Source organism: Barbatula barbatula, assembly GCF_947034865.1.
Source record: "Barbatula barbatula genome assembly, chromosome: 19".
Lineage (NCBI taxonomy): Eukaryota > Metazoa > Chordata > Actinopteri > Cypriniformes > Nemacheilidae > Barbatula > Barbatula barbatula.
In genome coordinates, this window is record NC_136782.1 from 10,460,887 (window position 1) to 10,483,713 (window position 22,827).

General features: G+C 38.0%; 2 protein-coding genes across 4 annotated transcripts; both read left to right on the forward strand.

Annotated features, from left to right (window-relative positions):
• Positions 1-299: 299 nt before the first annotated feature.
• On the forward strand, positions 300-8,380 carry flot2b (flotillin 2b). 3 transcript variants are annotated; one of them, XM_079481733.1, is made up of 11 exons: positions 300-552; positions 1,256-1,337; positions 1,716-1,806; positions 2,705-2,828; positions 2,907-3,025; positions 3,422-3,535; positions 3,615-3,734; positions 3,883-4,097; positions 4,368-4,551; positions 5,090-5,239; positions 6,479-8,380. In XM_079481733.1, the coding sequence occupies exons 1-11, from the start codon at positions 504-506 to the stop codon at positions 6,515-6,517; spliced, it is 1,287 nt and encodes a 428-aa protein (XP_079337859.1). In that variant the 5' UTR covers positions 300-503; the 3' UTR covers positions 6,518-8,380. The 3 variants fall into 3 exon arrangements, with proteins under 3 accessions (XP_079337859.1, XP_079337860.1, XP_079337861.1); XM_079481734.1 differs by having other exon boundaries at positions 306-471; XM_079481735.1 differs by having other exon boundaries at positions 312-552; positions 2,022-2,828.
• Positions 8,381-11,715: 3,335 nt separating this feature from the next.
• On the forward strand, positions 11,716-21,627 carry galnt17 (polypeptide N-acetylgalactosaminyltransferase 17). The gene is made up of 12 exons (XM_079482222.1): positions 11,716-12,733; positions 12,984-13,251; positions 13,631-13,814; positions 14,180-14,346; positions 14,940-15,114; positions 16,261-16,458; positions 17,582-17,699; positions 17,817-18,002; positions 18,085-18,222; positions 18,493-18,588; positions 19,874-20,035; positions 20,107-21,627. The coding sequence occupies exons 1-12, from the start codon at positions 12,731-12,733 to the stop codon at positions 20,251-20,253; spliced, it is 1,842 nt and encodes a 613-aa protein (XP_079338348.1). The 5' UTR covers positions 11,716-12,730; the 3' UTR covers positions 20,254-21,627.
• Positions 21,628-22,827: the final 1,200 nt, after the last annotated feature.

The following is a 22,827-nucleotide window of genomic DNA, read 5'->3' on the forward strand; positions in this document are numbered from 1 at the left end:
CGTCTAACTAGACTATATTCATTTACATGAAGAAAGAACTACAAACTACAAAGTCAGGGGAAACATTACAGTATTTCAAACTGACTTGACAGAACGCATAGTGAAATGATACGAGGTGGACAGCAGCGAAGTAAATTGAGTATTGTATTTCATTTAACAGTAAAAAAATATAAAGAAAGTAAAACAAAGCTGCGCAAGCGTGGAACAGATCGCGCAGCGTCGTAAATCATCGCACAACAAAATCATCATTTGAGCATGAGCGGTTTCTACAGCGCCATGACGTTTTCTAATACGTAATCACGCGCATGCTCAGAACGGATCGTGTACTGACACCTCCCTTCCTTGTGGGCAGGGTCGCTTGTGTTGACAAACATTATTCTTTGACTAGGGCGTAGGAGACATCGTTCATACTAGTGTTAAAGTTCGATAAATATACTGTTACAGCTTGGTTACATATTTAGGATTACACAAGTAAGAATTAATATTTAGCATTAAATGCGAGTATGGGTTGCTGCCTGACTGTTGGACCGAACGAAGCGCTCGTAGTATCGGGTAACGTTAACGTGATAAATGTTCGTGGGTTTGCCGGAGCTTGTTTATTTTCATGCATTTGTTTTCGCATTAATCCAGTATAACCTTTTGTGTATGACATGTATTGAGAGCAGTATGATACATAAAGTGAAACAATCGTGTGTTAGCTAGCTACAGTCACGTTAGCACACACCTCTTCCGCCTTTGCGTGCGAGGCTCATTCATTACACGTTTTAAACGTTTTTATCATGTATACATTTTTCGCACTGAAATGACAACAAGTGCTTTATTAAGTTAATATATTTATTTGATAGATTATAGCATTAAACTATGATCTTGGGTAATACATAATTTCCCTTATAAATCTCAGCATGTATTTGCAATACTGCTGTGACTGTAGAATCGCACTCGATTGTGGTTTAATATTCAATAGCTATGAGATACATGTATACAGATATTGTTCTTGTACTAATGCTTCCTAATAGAGCATTAAACTGATAAAAATACATCAAATAATTAAGATTATGTATACAAATAATCAAATATTTTTAGACAACTACAGCACCTTAGTACTACAACTTTCTATGACATGCAAAATCGAAATAGACTACCATTATATAATAATATAACCACTGAACCCAATTCATACACATCATATTCCTTGTATCACTGTATTTATTGTGGTAAAGTTTAATAACAGGTGTCATTGTGTCTAATCCTCCAGGTGCCTGTTGTGGGTCTGATGCGAAGACGTATGTGGTGGGCGGCTGGGCGTGGGCATGGTGGCTTATAACAGACACTCAAAGGTAAATGTCAGCCAAAGAAACGAATGGATCAAAGCATCACCACAAGTGCACCCTGCATTACAAGTTGCTAAAAGTTTAGTGTAACAATGCGTGTTTTCATACTTAGCAGGTTTGCTGTCGTCTTCAGTCATATATGTTTATTGTTGTTCAGAAATCGATTTTGTAGTATTTCTCTATACTGTCGGTATTTAATTTGTTGATTAACCATGATCATGTTTTTCTATTGAACATATGTTTCTGGTAAGCAGTCTGATTGCATATTTCCTGCGAGCTACCGCTTGCTTTCCCATTGTTCTACCTCTGCAGTGCTATGAAATTCTGTTTTTTCCTGTTAATTTGTGAGTGAATGTCATGTTCCCTCACTGTTTTCCATCCCAGAATTACACTAGAAATTATGACACTGCAGCCAAAATGTGAAGATGTGGAGACAGCAGAGGGAGTCGCCATCACAGTTACAGGAGTTGCTCAAGTAAGCGTTTATTCACAGTCCTCCTACAGCATATTTATTTTTGTTCTAATAAACACATATTTAAATTCCTGTCATTTGATTGATCATAAATGCACAAATATATCAGGGTGTTTGTGAAAAGCCATTTATTTCTGTAGATGGTTGTAGGTTTACTGTTGAGTCTAATATAGTTTTCACACCCCCATCCTTTCACACTCCTAAAACTTTGCGTTTAGCTTCCATCCATCCATCCATCTTCTTCCGCTTATCCGGGGCCGGGTCGCGAGGGCAGTATTCTAAGCAGAGATGCCCAGACATCCCTCACCCTAGATACTTCTAGCTCTTCCGGGGGACACCGAGGCGTTCCCAGGCCAGCCGGCAGTCATAATCCCTCCAGCGTATCCTAGGTCTTCCCCGGGGTCTGCTCCCGGTCGGACGGGGAAGGCGTCCAGTAGGCATCTGGAACAGATGCGTTATCTTGTGACATTATATTCTTTAAAAGCAATCCACGCTTAAATCTGCTGCGTAGGATTCTGTTGAAATAGACTTGTTCACTTTTGACCCTTGGATCTATCATAAAGGCTACAGAGCTTCATGTGCTACCCCACACCCACACCTTTGTTCTGCTTCTCCACGTTTTTTTACAAGTAACACCCATCAAAATAATAGCTTTATCTTATAGTGTTAAGCAATGGCAGTTCCCGTCCAGCATCCTCTGCATGACACAGAATAAGCATCATGTTTTGGAATGAGTCATTTTGCAATAATTTTTGTGTTTTTGGACTGTGGGTGAAGTTCAGAGTTCAGTTACAATGTATTTTTAGTATTTATCGTACCATCATTTTAAAATATAAGACTTGGAAAGAATCATGTTGTTGCACAATGTATAGGCTTTAATGTTTGCTTTGTGTTTTGTCAGATCAAGGTCATGACCGACCAGGACTTGTTGGCTGTTGCCTGTGAGCAATTTCTGGGAAAGTCTGTAATGGAAATCAAGGCTGTCGTGCTTCAAACCCTGGAGGGACATTTACGTTCAATCTTAGGTTAATAGAGCACTAATAATTATAATCAAAAGATCATGTGATTCATACGCTAATGTTGTGTTGCTTTTTCAACGACAGGCACCTTAACCGTGGAGCAGATTTACCAGGACAGAGATCAGTTTGCCCAGCTGGTGAGGGAGGTAGCATCTCCTGATGTGGGTCGGATGGGCATTGAGATCCTCAGCTTCACTATTAAAGTTAGTATAGTGAAGGCCATGTGGGAGAATTTCCAACCATGCGTGTTTTCAATGACCATTAAAATGAATTTTGCGTATTATTCAAAGGCCCCGTTCTTTTGCGGTTTTCGAAGCTTAGATTGTATTTATGGGGCACACTATAACGTGTTCATGTTTCGTTAGTGAAAAACAGTATTTTTGACACAATTAACCTTTCTCTATAGCGCTAAAAAACTGAATGTCTTCCTTGTGCTATGTAAACCCTCCTTCAGAATGACGTAACGTGTTCTGATTGTGTGACTGATCCAGGGTGAACTAAAGGTTGAAAAATGGCATCGCGGGGAATGGGACCTGAATAAAGTACCCCATGTAAAACAACTAAATGTACAAAAACCTTAAGCTTGTGTTTCTTCACAGGATGTCTATGATAAACTGGACTACCTGAGCTCTCTTGGCAAAACGCAAACGGCAGCTGTTCAAAGGGACGCAGACATCGGAGTGGCTGAGGCGGAGAGAGATGCTGGGATCAGAGTAAGAGATTGTGGCTTTTTTCTCATTAAGCCGATGCATTATCCATTAGAGTTCATTAACTTCTATGTATCCTGGGTAGGAAGCAGAGTGCAAGAAAGAGATGATGGATGTCAAGTTCTTGGCAGACACTAAAATGGCCGACTCTAAGCGAGAGCTGGAGCTGCAGAAGGCCTCTTTCAATCAAGAAGTGAACACCAAGGTTTGAAACAAATTCAGAATCATCTTCTTTATTTCTAGCCACCTTTTTAGTGAGCAAGATTAAACGGCCATTTTTATAATATGCAATATTGATTGTTAAGCAAGAACAGCAAAGGATCATGTGACACGTGTGTCTCTCCATCACACAGAAAGCAGAGTCTCAGCTGGCCTATGAACTGCAGGCTGCTAAAGAGCAGCAGAAGATCCGACTCGAGGAGATTGAGATCGAAGTGGTGCAAAGGAAAAAGCAGATCACCATCGAGGAGAAAGAAATTCTAAGAACGGAGCTGGAGCTGATCGCTACGGTTAAGCGTCCTGCTGAGGCTGAAGCTTATAAGATGCTGCAGCTGGCTGAAGGACAGAAGTGAGTGTGTTGGGATTGATATCTGATAACACTTTAAATTATGTTTTGCTTTATTTATATTATATTCTATTATAATAGAAAACTTTTATTATTATTATTTTGAAAACAGAATTATACATGACAGTGACTTTTTTAATGCTCTTATCGATTGATTGTTGAAAATCTAAATCTTCAGACCGATTACAGAAAAGCGTGTTTGAAAGGAATGTTTTGTATCTGATCTGTAACACGGATTACAATTAACTGCAATATATTCATGGCACTGAACAGGATGAAGAAAGTGCTGAATGCACAGGCAGAGGCCGAGAAGATCAAGAAGGTCGGTGAGGCAGAGGCCATCTCTATCTCTTTCGTAGGGAAGGCCGAGGCAGAGAGAATGAGACTGAAGGCTGAGGCCTACCAGCAGTACGGAGAAGCTGCCCAAACAGCCCTTGTTCTGGAAGCATTGCCCAAGGTGATGAATCTTTTGGGTTGCTGTCTTTTGTATTTACTTTAAAGGTGCTGTGTGGAATCTTTAGCGGTGTCTAGCGGTGAGGTTGTGAATTGCAACCAACTGTTCACTCTATCCCTCCCCTTTTGAAGCACTGCGGAAGCTGAGATAGGATTAAGATGACCCGAAAGATATAACATATTTACGAAACGCAGTTGGTAGTGTAGTTCCTCTGTTTAGGGTTACTGTAGAAACAACATGGTGACATGTCAACAGCATCCCATGCAAGGAGACCTTAGGTGTTTTTAGTTAGAAATAGCTCATTCTAAGATAATAAAAAAATGACGCTTCATTATGTAACACCTCTGAAGACAGAGTTTTGTATATTATGCTGCATATCTGTCAATAGATCCTCCAAAAAACTACAGACTGGTCCTTTAACCAGTGAATGAATATGGTATTGAATCTCTTGATAGATATATGCATTGCAGTGTCAGTGTAGATATCCAATGATTTGATTTATTGAAAGCATTTTGAATTCATACCCTCTGTCCACCCTCAGATTGCTGGTAAAGTGGCGGCACCTTTGGCGAGGATCAATGAGATTGTTATTCTCAGTGGGGAGGGTGGCCGTGTGACAGGAGAGGTGAACCGGCTGATTGCTGAGCTACCTGTGTCTGTTAAGGCGCTCACAGGCGTGGATCTGTCCAAGGTGAGAGAGGAGGTCAAACACATGATGTAATTTGTTGATTAAAACCAATTTAATACTGTGAAGTAAACAAGGTCTTTTCAAAGAGAAAATGGTCTGATGGGCAATTCAGAAAAAACATATTATATATTAACTGGTAAAAAAGCAGAGATTTACCTGATTTAATACAGAACTTATCACATCAATAAACTGCAAGATAAAAAGTCGGCTCATTTTGCAGCCATCTTCACAATGTTTTAGGCAGATATAATCATCCAAAACATTTCCTGTTTCTCCTTTACTTTTACTTTGAAATATTAGAATTGGGAAAATTGATTAGTTCTAATTTCCTGAAACGTAAACAATCTGAATGTTTAGACAAATGTTTGAACATCTTGTTTAAACATCTGAATGTTTAAACAATCTGAAACAAGTCACAGCCACAATATGGAATAATTTAGTTATGAAATATCCCAAAATCACTTGCACAGTGTTATATATTTCATGCAGTTGTGTACTTACATGATCCCAAATGTTCCCAAGAATGTACAATATTCTTATATAAAGAAGAATGGGCCGTCCCTTGTCTCCCTTGTATTTGTCACACATCAGTGACTTATTATCCGTTGCTTTGCACTACCCTCAGTTTCCGGGTGGAAAAAGGACGGCAACACGCAAGTGCGGTAGTGGTTAAACAGCATCTGGGATGCAGCATCTGTTGTTCTGTTATTATGGATCACGGAAACCCAAAACAGCCTAAACGTAGTTTACTTTTTAAACGACGACTGTATGACTGTCTTAAACAGGTAAAACTGTGTAGCATTACGCTACCAAATCAATTGACAAAGTCCAATATAATTTGCGGGCTAATGTAGCATTACATTCCATGTTTCTTACAAGCTAATTCATTACGAAGACATAAAATTAATTCATTACTTCTTCCGTGAACATGATGGGTGACCTCCATACGCCTCTGGATGGTGAAAACAACATGTTCCATAACTCCCCTCTTCTACATAATGTCATTTAACTTCGCCTTTTGTTGTTGTTTTGAAAGTGCACCATCTAGCGCTCCAAATGTATATATTGTGGCTTAAAATATCTTAAAGGATAATAATGAATAAATAGTTTCAATTCTGCTCTATAATGAGGACATAAATAATCAGATCATATTTTTTTGGGTTGTAGCTTTGTCCTTCTTATAAAGCGTCTAGACTTCATCTCCCCAAACCGTTTTAAAAACAAGATCTTGTACCCTCACAGGTTCCTCTGTTGCAGAAGATCACAGGTGCTCAAGCATGAAGGGAATCCATCCAATCTCCTCCATGATCTGTTGTATGCACTCACTGAAACTGCCTTTAGAATACTTGGAAGATATTTTGTTTTTATTGAAATTACAACAAATGAAAGCAAAACAAAAAACAATCGAATAATAATGATAATTTATTACACTTATATAGTGCTTTTTCTGGGTACTCAAAGCGTTAACATCGAAGGGGGGAATCTCCTCAACCACCACCAATTTGTAGCATCCACCTGGATGATGCTGCGGCAGCCATATTGCAACAGAACGCCCACCACACACCAGCTTATTGGTGGAGAATAGATTTTTGATACCTCTGGTGCCTTAAAGTTTTCTAGGACCAGAATGTCTGCATGCACTGCTGCTCTAACATTCCACAGTTGACTTTATTTTTTACAGCATTTGCCTTTAAGTGCATCTGTCAGAGGCCATAAAAACATAAGGTATTGTTTTTTGTTTTGTTTATGTTTGTATTGTCATCACACTAACGTGACATTTGAACCCAAACCACTTTTTTAATATTAGTACATTTGAGTGACCCTTCAGCACTTCAACTAGTTTGTGAAAAGTCTATCACTACCTTTTTTTATTTGTTGTTGGTTATATTTTTAGCAAAATGAATTAGTACAGTCAGGAAGATATACCGCTGTAGAGTAACAAGTACGGGTGAATGTCGGTGTCAACTTGGATAGAATAGCTGAGTGCTTTTTTTGTTCAAGACAAATTACAAGCATGCCCTTTAGAAACAGATTCAACTGCTTAATGTTTTCATAGGTTTCCTGAGCTCATCACCTTTTAGCACTCTTTTTGATTTGATTTGATTTGATTCAATTTATTGTCATTACACACATACAAGTGCAACGAAATGTATTATTTTGCCTGTATATCTTTAAGTTTTATCTGTGCTTTGTTTTTGTTTGGACTCTTGTTGATCAAATTTTGTTAAATTAATTTAAGCATCTGGATATCTTATCGTGAAGAGCGCTGAGCCATTTTTGTGTCATTAATAACAGCCATGCATAGCGAACGCTTTCTATATTAACCAGAGTTACACAAAAAACTGTATATGTAAATATCTGCAGTACCATCAGAGAATATGAATTGACCTTTTATGAACGATTGCCGTTCTTTTCTGTAGTGGTTTATCTAGTTTGTGTACACTGTGAACGTTAACATTACCTCGTTTTCCTCTATTGATGGGTAGTTAGTGACAATTTACAATAGAGATTTTGATTTGTTTGTACTTTTATTCTGCTCAGTAATGTTGTTACAGGAAAGTTACCATTCCTTCTGTTTCTTTCTCACACTTATATAAACACCAACTGACAAAACTAAGAGATAGCTCTTCATTTCTCCTCTAAATCTATGGTAAACCGTTGTCACTTTCTTCTTTTTATGACATATTTAAGAAAATCTGTATTTTAATGTGTATTTATTTTGAGTTTTAAGGTGAATATTTGCCCCTTGTATTACTTTTTCATAGAAACTGATCAAATCAGGAGTTCTCTGACTTTATTATTTATGTGTAGACACAGTTTTTGTAAAAGCCTTTTTTACGTTTGACTTATTCAGACCTGTTACAGCCACGTCAGGTGTCAGACTATTTAGTTAATGTGCTTTATTTAACATTGCTTCGACACTGTACTACTATGTATTGGACAAACATAGGAATCCTGACATTGAATTGCAAAAAAAACCTAGAAACATTTGTGGGTTAGTTAATATACACACGGACTATCCCGTAAATGTGCCATTGAAAAGACGGAGAGAATTAAGCTTTTTTATACAAATGTTCCACAGATCTAACTCAGCATGTTTATGGTGCATGTGTTTCCAAAAACAATAAATGTAATGTGAACATGCTTCTGGTCCATAGTCTTTCATTCTAGTGAAGTGAATTTGGCTGCGTTAGGTATCCATTGTGACACTGCCACCCTGTGATTACAACACGCATCGCAGTATTAAATCTAAATAAACAGTTGCCTTTCATGAGATGCCCACAGAAGTCTTAAAAGTTTATTTGCAGGATTGTAAAATGCATAGTTTTAGATTTCTAGTTGTAGTTTTATTTGTATTTACTGGTAGTGAAAGAGGGATTCTGACATAATGTAAATGTATTAATGTATATACCATTCAGAGAGATTAAGCCTAAGAGCATTTTTATGGCTGTAATGATTTAAAAACAAGTAATGTTGTTGAACTAGATCTCTGAAAACTGAAAAGTTACAAAAACATGAACACACCATACAGCGCGGTTAAAGGTTAGGTAATAGAAAAGTGCACACAGAAGAGCTAGGTGTCGTCTACAGATGGTTTTGGAGAGTTTCTGTGGTTGCAGGTGTAACCAATCGGGTGGAAGCTGGCAACTCCTTTCACCAGAGAGGAACCTCATAAACGTTTTTGTGATGTGATATAGATGCCTCTCCTTTCCCGGGATACCTTAAAAGATCTGCCTTTTATATGAGATACAACTCCGAGTGTGAGCAGTTCAAGTGATGCCCAGACTAGGCATATGGAGAAGAGCTCATCGAGTACAATGAAGACAGGTGATGTGGAGCTGCACCTTACCTGTTGTAAGTTTTGACAACAAACAATCCAAACTTTCTAAATCCAGGTTGTTGACCATTTTATTCATTTATTTTCAATATTCAACATGTTTTGAGATTAATAGAATGTTTTGGATCAGACAAACGTTATTATTTTAATAATCAATATTGCAATTCATAATGTCTACTAGATAATAATAAAATAAATAATCATTAATATTTGTAATAACTATATTACTAACATACAACACAGTACATCCATAATAGATTCCTATTACAAAGATTCATTGTTGTATTATTATTTAATAATTACTATGAATTGTAATACTTATTAGAAATATTATAGATAACATATTACTTTTATTGATTACTATTTCGTAATTACTAACTATTCATTACAATTTTATTTGAAATTAAACAAGTACATTATCTAAATATTGAGTAACAAGAGTAACATATGTCACTTAAAATGACTAAATAGTTTTTAGGCAAAAACAGCTTTGGATTTATATTTTTCCTGTAAAAATCATGTAATTCCTTCATAACACTAAGCTTTAAACCAAACAATATGAAGGACTTCAGAGAAGAGATGATGTGGATAATTGGAGTTGGTATCTTCATGTAAAGCCTTTGGGTATGACATTAACTTGGTGACTAAGTAACAGATCCACCCAAAGGCTTTTTTTAATTGAAGTGTGTGTAATCTTTCTAAAAAACCTGTTTAAGAGATTTGACCACTTAGCTGCATTATGCCATAAGAGGAAAATAACAAAATGGCATTGATGAAATTATTGATCTATCATTTACTTCAGAGAAGCATATGAGTAAGGCAGCATGCTGGGATTAGGACGCAGGGCTTCGCTGAAGCTTTCCCACAAACTGACAGCATGAGAACAACCTGCCAATAGATGGTGATGAACCACCGACAGGTGCCTTAAAGTTTCAGATAGAATAAGTGTGACATCCACTGCAGAACACAGACACTGTTTTGCCTTATTTTAAACTCCCTTTTATTATTAAAGTGTGAAATCTCACTTTTTCTAAATCGGGCTAATATTAACAATGCCGCTGGCTGCAGACAGGCAGTTAAAACTGGGTCAAAACACATCAAGTGAATAATAATAATAAACAATACTTTCAGTGATCACATTAAAATGTCAAAAAACACTATAGTGTCTCACCTTGAGTACTACAGTCAGCAAACTGAGTTTTTAGGTAATTTAAGAGGCAAACTCAACAAATGGCTGATGGAGCCACATCCTCAGCATATTGAAATACGTGCAGATTTTGAAGCTGTTCCCAGACCGGCCTTGACAGCATATTACTGTACATATTTAGGCTGTGGTGACAGTCAGTTTGGAAAAAACTTAAAACACAATAGCCTATAGGATACAAATAAATGTCAAGAATGTGAACAGTGAAGTGGGTTTATTTGCTTTTGCAACACACAATATGGTATTATTCATTTAGTATATTATTTTGGTAACAATTCACAAAATTCACACTAAGGTTGTAGTTGTTAAGATTAATGAATGCATTAGCTATTATGAACGAATGAACAATACTTCTACAGCATTTATTATAAGTTCATGTTATTTATATTATAATGAAAAGTTGCATCTGTTAACATTAGTTAATGCACAGGACATTAACAATTGCATTGGCATTAAATGCTATAAACTATTTTGACTTACCATTTGTTGAAACAACCCATTATTTATTTACATTTTTCTACTAATAAGACAACAATTCTATACTCCAGAAATTTCTGCAGACACCAAATCACGAGCAGATAATGTCAAAGAGCACAACATCTTGATTCAGCCCTGCACACGATAGAAGCATCATGCCCCTTCACAACCTCCTTTCTGACATCAATCGATACTATTTTCGTATTCCTCTCTCCAGAATCGACACTAACATATCCTTCTCACACTTCTTCTTACATCTTTTTCTTGTTCGTCTCCCATCCCTCCACACACGCTTCTGCTGTCATCACTTATTTTTAAACTTTACTTAAATGTAGCAGCTGTCAGCATCTCAATCTGTGACCCGAACACAACCCATTGCCCTGTTTTACCACCCACTCTCCTCCTGACCTCATTTATGAGTTTAGGTGAGAAATAAAGTCACGATTACACACAATTCTCCATCACGAGCTCGAGTCTGATCTTTTACTCATCTAGCCTGTTTAAAGATTCATCTTAAAATAAAAGTTTGCAGTATTCAGCCACAGACGAAGATATTTTGAGAAATGTCTCAGTGGTTTCGTGTCCATACAGTAGAAGTCAATATAGGGAGTGCAATATTGTTTGGTTACCAACGTTCTTCAAAATATCTTCTTTTGTGTTCTGCAGAAGAAAGCAAGTCACACAGGTTTGAAATGACATGAGGGTGAGTAAATGATGAAATATTTTGAGTGACCTATCCCTTGATTCCATGGTATCATTATTTTTGTCTGGTTCATTACTGTTATCATGTTGAACACAAACTCCAGTTGGTTGTTTTGGGTGTGGTCCCCTAGATTATTTTGATCATGTATTGGATTCTGCATCCTCGCTTACACTTTCATCTCTGTTTTCAGCCTCATTATGCCACTTCCTGTTTATGAAGTCATCAGACACAGGAATGTCAGTCTAGGCTACTGTGAAGGATTTAGGTTGCATGATGCATTTGTGTGTGTGGAGTGGAATTACTGAGAAGTTACTGCTATGCAGCCAGGCACATCAATTCCTGAGGCTATCTGGGTGACCCATTTCTTCCAAACTCATGGATTTTAAAGGTGTAACAGGGAGGAAAACCACCCACAAAATCCACTCGTCCAATGTACATTTAAGATGAAGGCTACAAAAATATGAGAATATATTTCATCGTACATGACCTACGCTTTTGACTCATGACGTAAACATCTCTTTATTTTAGACTCACTTTTACAGCATTATAGTCCCCATTGATTTTCATACACTAAAACCAGAAAATGTGTGGATGTAAAAAATGCAGGACTTCCATCCTTTATCTATGCGAACTACTTCCAACATACATAAATCGATCAGCTCCACCTGGACCTTCCACTCCGTGTATTCCATCGTTCTCAGCTGAGGCGCAATCCAGCATCATTATGTGGATCAAACGATTTAACAGGAAACCTTAACAGCAGAAAACATTGTGGACGGCACACGATGCGGATTGCTCTTGAATAAACGCCGTACAGAGAAACGAACTCATAACCGAGGGCGTGGAAACCCCGTTGAGCATGAACGCTGGATTTGATGTGATCAGGGATGCTGAATCCTGCTTGAGACGATGTTGCGTCTGTGCGGAGTCTCAGCTGAAGCGACGATAGATGGATCTTACATGCTTCTGCTTATCCAGGGCAAATTCGCACGTTTTCTTAATCGACAGCAGATAAACATCACCTCATAAATAATCTCCTGACATTTCCAGCGGAGGAGCTGTCATTGAGGACTTTTGTTATGTCCTTACGACTATCTGCAGTTTACGAACCCGTGACTCTTTAAAGTGGCCAGTGTAGATATTGACTTAAACTGAGTAAAAATGTAAATACGTTGTGTTATATTTATCAATAAGACAAATACTGTAAACAACAAATACGGATGACAGCACACGCACGGATGTCAAGTGCAGGATGCGTTTTACCAATCCGAAATGGTAGGCTGAATTGTTATTATATCCGCTAGATGATATTACATTGCCTACTGTAAAAACAGTCGTGTTTTGCGTAACGTTTAATGCTCATTTAATTGTTGTCTGTTTTATACAGTTTACAATTGAAACCTACGTTACAGTATAACCTCACGAGCTGAAATTACCATTAATCTCAGTTGGTCCCACCGAGGCGTCGAGCTCGCGAGGTTTGCTTCCGATTTGCATCATGAGTTGAATCTGTGTGTCTTTCAAGATGCGATTTGCTGGATTCAGGACACCAACATCTTTCATGGCGTTTGCGATGAGAAGATGGAAAATCTTACTGGTGCTGAATGTGTTCACGGTGGTCGGGTTCATCACTTTTTGGGGCAAGTGCAATTTACGCGCGATCAAAGCCCAGCAAGCGGCTGCGAGACTGCAGACGCACTTCAACGGATCTGCTCAGGAGATCAGCATCTCTCATGACGTCCTCTTGAAGAGACTGGGGTCACTGGAAGATGTAGTGTACAGACAACTCAACGGTGATTCGTTTAAATGTCTTGACATATCTGAAGTATTTCCATGTAGTTTACCCCATCCTTGCTTTTGTCGTCATTTCACGCAAACACTATTCCAAACCTGTTTATGAAAAGAAGGTATTTTGAAAATGTTTCAGTGGTACCATTGAAGTCAATAGGAGTTGTTATTTGGGTATACTGACATTCTTCAAAATGTCTTCTTTTGGGTACAGAAGAAAGAAAGTCATTCCTGTTCGGAATGACATGAAAGTGGGTAAATGATGGACGTATTCATTTCTGATTGAACTATCCCTTTACACAAACTGCTTCATATTTGAGCCTTTTAGGATTCATATTAGTACAGTAAGAACACTGTATTCATTGAGGCAATTGTGTTCAACAGGTTTGTCCAAGTCTCTTGGGCTCATCGAGGGTTTTGGAGGCCGCGGTAGAGGAGGACTGCCGGCAACGCTTTTGCCGATGGAAGAAAAGGAGGCCAAATATTTGAGGGAGAAATATGGCTACAATGCATTTCTTAGTGACAAAATTTCTCTGGATAGGTCTATTCCGGACTATCGGCCGAGCAAGTGAGTTCCTTGTTATAACTGAGAAACTTATTTTTTGGCTACATCACTCCTGATAAACAAGCTTATTAAAGACTTGATAGAGCATTACTGTAGCATCGTAAAGGTTGAGAACCTAAAGCTTGAATTCACTAAAAGTCACTTTGGATAAAAGCATCTTCCAAATGTAAAAATGCAAGTCTTTCTTAAGTCTGAGAAGATAGTACGTGAATCATTTCATGATTTATGAGAGGAGCTTGATTTTTTTGTTCCTTAAAAAGCTTCTATAAATAAATGTCTGAGCTTCTTGTGTACCAACGCTTACAAGACTCTGGTGGTTTGTTATGGTGATAATGAGAAGTTTTTGTGTTTCCATGGTTGTGTTGCAGATGCAAGAGGGCCTTTTATCCTCATGACTTACCGCAGATCTCCATCATCTTCATCTTCGTGAATGAGGCGTTGTCTGTCATACTGCGTTCAGTCCATTCCGCTGTCAATCACACTCCAGCCCACCTCCTAAAGGAGATCATCTTAGTGGATGACAACAGTGATGATGGTGAGAGTTTTTAATTGTATTATTTAGCGATTACAATCTTACTTCCAGATTTAAAAAAAATAGGTAAAAGGGAGAGAACCAGGTCAAAAGAAATCTGTAAACTAATGTGCTGCGTTTTACCGCCTGAGTGTCAGCATAGATAACTGGGAATTGCTTGCCAAGTTCTTTCAAGATCCTTTTCTTATGTCGTTCATAGCTCTGCCTGTCTGTTGTATCAGAGTGTGTGTTCAAGCTTCCCGGCGAGAGACAGTTTCAATCACATTGTTGGCTTGAGCCGGTGGCACAGAGCCAGTCGTCCATCAGCACGAAGGGAAAAGCCTGCATTTGCTGAAATGAGGGGGCAGACAGCTAACACACCCATTTCTGTCCTCATAATGTCAGTGATTCTCCCGTTGTTTCTTGTCGAGCTGATAACAGTGGGGAAAGCAAACGCTTCCCAAGAAATGGGGATTGTACGGATCTCTGTATCACACAACAAAGGTGTATGGAGTTTTAGCACAGAAGACTTGTTCCCTCCGGTCTGGTTTAAGCACAGTGAGAATGCAATCGGGCACCATGAAACGAGATTGTGTTTGTGTATTTATGTACAACAGAACAGCTGAAAGGACCACTAGAGGAGTATGTCAACAAGCGCTACCCAGGTCTTATCAAGATAGTACGAAATCAGAAGAGAGAGGGACTCATCCGTGCTCGCATAGAGGGCTGGAAGGTGGCCACCGGGGAAGTGACTGGGTTCTTCGATGCCCATGTCGAATTTACGCCTGCTTGGTGAGAACATTGTACCATAACTAGTTACGTTCCTAACCTTTTTGACTCCAAGGTCCCCCCACTGTATTGAACAATATTAAAGGCCCTTCTCTCGCTATCTAAACTTCTACCCAATCAAATATTTCATAGCTTGATATTAACTGGAAAAGTGTTTATTCAATATAAAATGAATAAACACAAAAATCCAAGATAAGAAATATAAAATGTATTTCAATGAGGTCTCATTTTAAATTATTAGTCATCCTGAGGCCCCCTTTGAAGTCAGCTGGGGCCTCCTTGTGGGCCACGGCCCTCCTGTCGAGAACCACTGATATAGACATTCTCATTTTTGACCTCATCTACATATGCAATTTTGTCACATGGGCAATTGTAGAGTTATGGAGTTACATTTTCAGTCAAAACATGAAATATAAACACTCAGACAATCTATATGTTAACAATATATTGACAAATCTGTTTTTATTTTACTAAACCCCTGATGATAAAGGCCAGACAGTAGAATGATATCAGTCTGTGCACAAGTTTAAAAAGGAAAGATTCATGTGTATGGATGCGACACATTTTTGATACTTTGTAGGATTTCTGCAAATTAAAATGTACAAACCAGAAACAATAATACCTTAAAAGGAATGCCTCTTCATAGACCACAAAATAGTTATTTATTTAAATTTTAATGTTACCATTAATGAGGAATATGGACTGTTATAGATGTGACAATTCACTCACCAAATTATGGAAAACGATGCTTTTAAAACTATATTGTTGAGAGACTTCACATGGGTATTTTAACCACCAAACATTGACATCTGGCCTATCAGTATCGTGAAAACCTTTGGTAAAATCTTTTCATATCAAGTTTGATATTTGCATGGAATTGCCCACATGCATTTTCAATGACCTCCAATTTGGTTAATCCAATCACACACATTTCGGATCAGTTATGCCTGTATTCCTTTCTGTCCACAAAACTGATGTTAACAAGGCCAACTCTCCCTTCAGCTTCAACAAGAAAGCTCAGTCCATCTAATTGGCTGATGTGAGGAGAGAGAGAGAGGACTTCACAGCTGAAATGCAAGAAATGCTATACGTGCTGTGGAGTAATACAGTTTCGCTTATAATGATCTAACCTCTCCAACCCCCCACCAGGGCTGAACCAGTTCTGTCTAGAATCAAAGACAACCAAAAGAGGATAATTCTGCCGTCCATAGATAACATTAAGGATGAAACATTTGAAGTGGAGCGCTACGAGAACTCCGGCCACGGCTATAACTGGGAACTCTGGTGTATGTATATTAGTCCACCTAAACAGTGGTGGGATGAAGGAGACACATCTGCACCTATCAGGTATGGTTCTGCTGGCATTTTCATACTGAATATTAGTCATTTAAACCTTGAATAACTTATGGAAAGTTTGAATGCTCAGAGGTTGCTCTTTTATTGCTCAGGGGATTTGATGAAGTTCTCAGTTTTGTTTCATTTAGTTTCAACTTTGTCTGAGATGTTTCTTCTGAAAATTACGATATAATCCTGGGACGCCAGGTTTTGAGAATTCACATTGTATATTTGGAGTTACATTTTTGGAGTTACTTGGTTAACATCGTCATATCATATTTGCATCCATTTTCATATTTTAATATCTACATCGATTTTAATATGTACAAGATTACAGCATTAAATTGGCACACGTGCAGCCGGGTTGAATGGCTGCTTGTTTATTTATGTAAATGTCATCTTGTATTTCACATTTGCTCTGGTTGTGTACTGAAACATAGTACAAAAGCAAACAAAGAAACCAAATGAAAGAAAAACAGGGGAGCACTTGCCATCACTTTTTGACATTTTCCCTTTGATGCTGAAACACGGCACAATGAAAGTTTATGCCACACTGCACAAAACACATGAATATTTAAAGACATAAGCATTGTTTCGTTTATAATTGGATGCCTTTTACAAATAACTGATCATGATATTCCAACTCTGCATTGTTTCACATTTGAAGTCTTTGGCACTGCAATTCAATGTTAGAACCACAAATGTTTAAAAACGCTTTTATATTATGAAACATTGCTTTGAGGAGTTGTTCCCCCAAAAATGAAAGTTCTGTCATCATTTACTCATCCTCTTGTCATTTTTAACTTGTATGAGTTTCTTTCTTCTGCAGAACTTTTTGGTTACCGAACAGCACCGGCACCCATTCCCTTCTATTGTATGGACACAAAACCAATGCAAGTCAATGAGTGCCGGTTAACAACATTATTTAAAATATCTTCTTTTATGTTCAGCAGAAGAAAGGAAATCATTCAGGTTTGAAATGACAAGAGGGTGAGTAAATGAAATTTAATTTAGGGGTGAACTATCCATTTAAAACTGACCCTAACACATGGCTAAAAAAGACATTAACTCAATCATTATGTATATTAGAAAAAGAGTAGCATTACAGATACTAAGTATGAAAAGTGTTTTTCAGGACGCCCGCAATGATAGGCTGCTCCTTTTTGGTAAACCGGGAATACTTTGGGGAACTGGGCTTGTTAGATGCAGGAATGGACGTGTATGGAGGTGAAAATATAGAGCTGGGAATCAGGGTAAGTGTGCCGTCTGTATCTCTCCAATTAAAGTAGAGAGCTCATAGCCAAGCTCAGCCCAGAGAGCTTTAATATGATGAAACATACGCTTTAAAATCGGCCGTTTTTTTATGCCAGGTTTGGTTGTGCGGAGGCAGCATGGAAGTTCTGCCCTGTTCCCGAGTGGCTCATATTGCTAGAACAAAAAAGCCTTACCACAGTAACATCGCCTTCCACACTAGACGAAATGCCCTTCGTGTGGCCGAAGTCTGGATGGACCAGTATAAATCCAATGTCTATTTGGCATGGAATCTCCCAATGAAGGTAAATAAGAACATATTTCAATAGAGCAGCAACGTATCCTTTCTTGTCATTTTCAAACGCACTCATTTTGTCATCCTTGCAGAACCATGGAATTGATTACGGAGATATTTCCCAGAGAGTAGAGCTCAGGAAAAAACTGGAATGCAAAAACTTCGAGTGGTACCTTGACAATATCTATCCAGAGATGAGGACATACAACGACACCCTGTTTTATGGAGAAGTAAGTAGATCAAATTGGCACTATTGACATGGACACAAACACATTTCTCAAAATATCTTATTTTGTGTTCCAGAGAAGAGTCCTTTACAGGTTAGGAATAACATGAGGGTTAATACGTGATGACAAAATGTAAATCTTTGAGTGAACTAACTATCTTTTTAAGGAGGCTCTGTATCATTATTTATCTGCAACTAAAGAAGAATTTCAAAAACGCGTCAAAGCGACAAAACAAATGCCTAAAGTTTTACCGCTTTTAAAAATTTGTTCTAGATTCGCAATACCAATGTGACTCATCTGTGTGTGGACCAGGGCATAAAAGAAAATCACACAGCAACTCTTCACCCCTGTCACGGCTGGGGCCCTCAGGTAAAGACAAACACCTCTCAGCCGCACATCTCCACAGGCGTGACCTCCACTAAACCCAGACTGTCTACAGACTGCAGGAAATAGGTTATGACTACCGGGACTTTCTTCATGACACAGTTTTGTGTGTTTCGTTCGTCACTGACAATCAAGCAATGAAATATCAGGGTGACTGTGTACTATTTTAGTGTAGAATTTTTCCTGTGTTTGTTGAAATCAGATGATTTGATTGTGATTATTGAAATCCTAAGTGATTATTGATATTATGTAAATACGACACATGCAGTATTATAATATCTTATTAATGTAGTGCCAGTATTTAACATTTTGTTTAAAAGCCACAATGGTTACAAAATCTCCCTTTGTTTTCCTACATTTTTATTGGGCCCAAAAAAAGAAATGCAAAATTAAAGAATCATTTAATTGATGACAATATTTATTCAAAAACATATGATATATTTAATGATGATATTGTTATCCCAAATTATTTTGGCCACAATTATTTCATCATTAACTCACCCTCGTGTCATTTCAAACCTGAATGACTTTCTTCTGCAGAACACAAAAGAAGATATTTTTAAGAATGTTTGCATGTATTACCTCCATTGACTTCTATTGTATGGACACAAAACCCAATGCAAGTGAATGGGTGCAGCAGCTGTTAGTTTACCAACATTCTTCAAAATATCTTCTTTTGTGTTCTGTGGAATAAAGAATATCAAACAGGTTTGAAATGAAAAAAGGATGAGTAGGCCTAAATGATGACAGAATTGTCCATTTTGGGCCTATCACTTTAACCAACAAGCATCTCGTTGCTTTTTCATTTTATTGGGACAAAAACAAAATAGTTTGGAACCGGGACCTTTTAAATGTATTCCAGTCTGTTCTTTACATTAGAGACAGTCCGGAACTTAAAAAATGAATGCATAATAATAATATTTGCACTTTATACGCCCCATTGAAGATCTCCAAAAATGTATTCAAATGTAGCTGGGTAAAAATATGAAGCAATAAATGCTGTAAACATAAATGAATGCAATTCAAGCAAGTAGGGTCAGTCTGGAGGCCACAATTCGAAAATCCATTCTTGACCAATTTACTAAGAGGTGCTGTAATTTGACACAGCGAATAATTATAATAAATGATCATTATGGAAAATAGCCATAACTGCCAAAATCACTTAAACAAATATCATCAGCTTCAGAGGCCAAATGACCCTAAATTACACAGTGACCTAATCACAGAATTAAATAAATTCATATCATCGCCTCTGTGGCCTGTTTTATAGCTGGGCCGCTACACTAAGGAGGGTTATCTTTTCCTGGGTCCTCTGGGAAGCACTGGCGAAGACACTCGCTGTGTGGTGGATGATAAATTCAGCAAATACCCTCAGCTCCTCAACTGTGAGAAATTCTCCAGTGTAAGCCTGAAAACTTGGCACTTTGCACAGGTGAGGTGTGTTTTTATAGAAGTGAAAAAAGTCATATTTGTCACTAACATGATTTTATGTCTTCCCTGAAGAATGAATCGATTATTAACCGAGCTACGGGGCGGTGTCTTGAGATAGTGCAAGCTAACGTCTACTTCGGATACACTCTGGTCCTGCGCGCCTGCACTGGCCAGAGGTGGAACTTCAAGAATACGCTGCATCCAGAACAAGGCCAATGAACCCCGGGCTCTTCGATAAGACTGCCATACGCTGAAAGTTTGGACTCTCCAGCCTTCATCAGTGTTTAGGAACTTGAATCCAGTTTGGAGATCTCACACATGTCAACTTTTAGCCAAGAGGGTGCTAGTTATGTTTAAGTTTGTTTTGGAGAGCATTTTTTTGTATTATATATGTTTTTGTTTGATTCATTTATGGCTCAGTCTTTTACTGAGAAACAATAACTCAAGTTTTGACTGCTGAAACCAAAATGACATTTAAAGTAATTTAAATGACTACAGTATCTCAAACAGTTACAGTTACTACACATCAATGTATACATCATTTGAGCCTATTCTTGAATTATATATATGGAAGTTTAAATCAGATTTTTGATTTATTTGAACTTTAGCTTTCTGTTTAAAGGTGCACTCAGTATATTAATTACTGTGTTGCCAGATATTGGAAATGTAGCCCATTTATGAAAGTCGTGGCAATTGGCGGCCATGTTTGCAACCATCCGGGCAGCTATTTCAGTCATAGCAAGACCACAATCCATCTACTTGAATGGGGTAGTCAAACATTTCTGAAATCACTGGCAAAAATCCCAATTACATAGCATATTTCTAACCAACAGTTACACCTGAAATCAACTGTACCATAACTTTGGTTTCTAAAGCTTAAATTGCGCTACATACAATTTTTACTGGAAGGTGGGACTTGTTTTGCTCGAGCGGCCACGTTGAGTGTTGCGTTCCCTCCCCATTCACAATATGTTAGTGGTGCATCTTGTTAAAATCCATTATGTTTGATGTATCATCAGGCTATACTTTTCGGTTAATGGTATGAATGATTTAAACATGGTCCATAATACTGGAGTGCACCTTTAAATAAGTTATTTATTGCATATTTTCACCACATCAGCCCCTCAGAAGACATTGTGATATATGCGCAGGAAACTATTTTATAGTAACTATGGTAACTGTAGCTACTGTTTAATGGCTCCTAGACATATTGTTTCACTGAACCTCATTCTAAAGCACGGCCAGTCTGTAGGCGAAAGGAACTATGGGAAAATTATCATCAGGGATTGAACACTGTTACATAAGAACGCTGTAAATGAGTCATAAACTCTCTACATGTAACTAGAGTTTCTTAAAATGTTTTTTCCACATGGTCTTCCATTTCGGTATAGGGTTGATTTGAATAAAATGGTGAAGTGCACCGATGTGTCCCACGTCTAAATATCTATCGCACTTAAACAAGGGAAGCGAAATAAATCTGTTACACCTGAGAAATCATGTCAACAGTAACTGCTCCAGACACAAAAAAGAAACACATTTTATTGCTGAAACAAAAACAATAAACATTTGAATGGCTTCCATTACAAATCCCGTCAAAAAGCATCAGTTGTCCACCATTTTGGGTCTTATTTCAATAGGATTACATGTTTCCCTGTTTCTTGTAAACTAGCTTTTTCTGTAATTACGTTTTTTTACAATTCAGTTTCTTACATTTTACCTGGAAAATCTGTGACATGTTGTTCAATTACGTTTTTTACAGTAACTGTTATGAAACTGACAGGAAACAGAACCCAGATGCAGACAGCTCTCAACAAAAAAACACTTTATTTGACTTTAACATAACAAAACTCAAGACTTACCTTAAAGAGACCAGGGGCAATAGGCCAAAACTGGAATAAAGAAAATCGATCCAGCACAGGACAGCAAACACAAGGCCATTGAAAAGGAGGGCAACAGGTGAAGGGCGTGCACTGATAATGGAAAAATGAATAAGGGAAATAAGGGGGCGGGGCAACGACGCAAGACAGGGGAGCACAAGGCACAATCAATGGCCATGTGCTACCAACACAAACACAAGTGGGACTGTCATGATTATGACAGCAACATTACCAATATACACCCACAGAGACCATTAGTATCCAATAAACATTCCCATTATAACCAGTAAATCCATGAGAATGTCTGTGGTGGTTTTATTTTTTTTAAATCTTACCGGGAACGAAAGGTTGATTATTTACAAAGACAACAGTCTGAAGTGCGATCTGAATCCAGCAGCAGAGCTCCCTCACACAAAAATCCCTTTCTTCAGCGATGGTAAGGCTGTTCCAACTTAAAAGCACATCATCTGTGCATACTAATAACCCTGTGAGCTCTTCTCAACACTGTAGCAAACCTCTCCCGCTGAGAAGCTTCAGGCTCCGAATGACTGACAAATCCCAAGCACACTGCTCCACATGTTTGAGGCTTGATAAAAAATTCAGCTGCTCATTATTATTCGTTTAAATCAGGAATTAGGGCAAATATTCTTTTTTATCTTTCCCTTTAAACGCAACTCTGGCGGTTCTGCTGTACAGATCTCCTCGCAGGGCTTCTTTGTTGTGGAGGCATTTGGTATTTTGTTTAATGTTATGCTGAGCGGTGAATCATGCAGTAATGGTGGTGCTCTATAACTTTACAATTCACTTTATGAATAAATAGATTACGTCCACACCTCCACAAAGTTATATTCATGAATCATTACTGGCTCTTTAAAATGGTGATTAACCTTCAGAGAGCTCAGATGTTTGTATTGTT

Coding starts and splice junctions, on each gene's coding strand:
- flot2b (XM_079481733.1), top strand. CDS start 504: ATGGGTTGCTGCCTGACTGTTGGACCGAACGAAGCGCTCGTAGTATCG. Junction 3,735..3,882: donor ATCAAGAAGTGAACACCAAG/GTTTGAAACAAA, acceptor TCCATCACACAG/AAAGCAGAGTCTCAGCTGGC. Junction 4,098..4,367: donor CAGCTGGCTGAAGGACAGAA/GTGAGTGTGTTG, acceptor GGCACTGAACAG/GATGAAGAAAGTGCTGAATG.
- galnt17 (XM_079482222.1), top strand. Junction 16,459..17,581: donor GACACATCTGCACCTATCAG/GTATGGTTCTGC, acceptor AGTGTTTTTCAG/GACGCCCGCAATGATAGGCT. Junction 18,223..18,492: donor ACACCCTGTTTTATGGAGAA/GTAAGTAGATCA, acceptor AATTTGTTCTAG/ATTCGCAATACCAATGTGAC.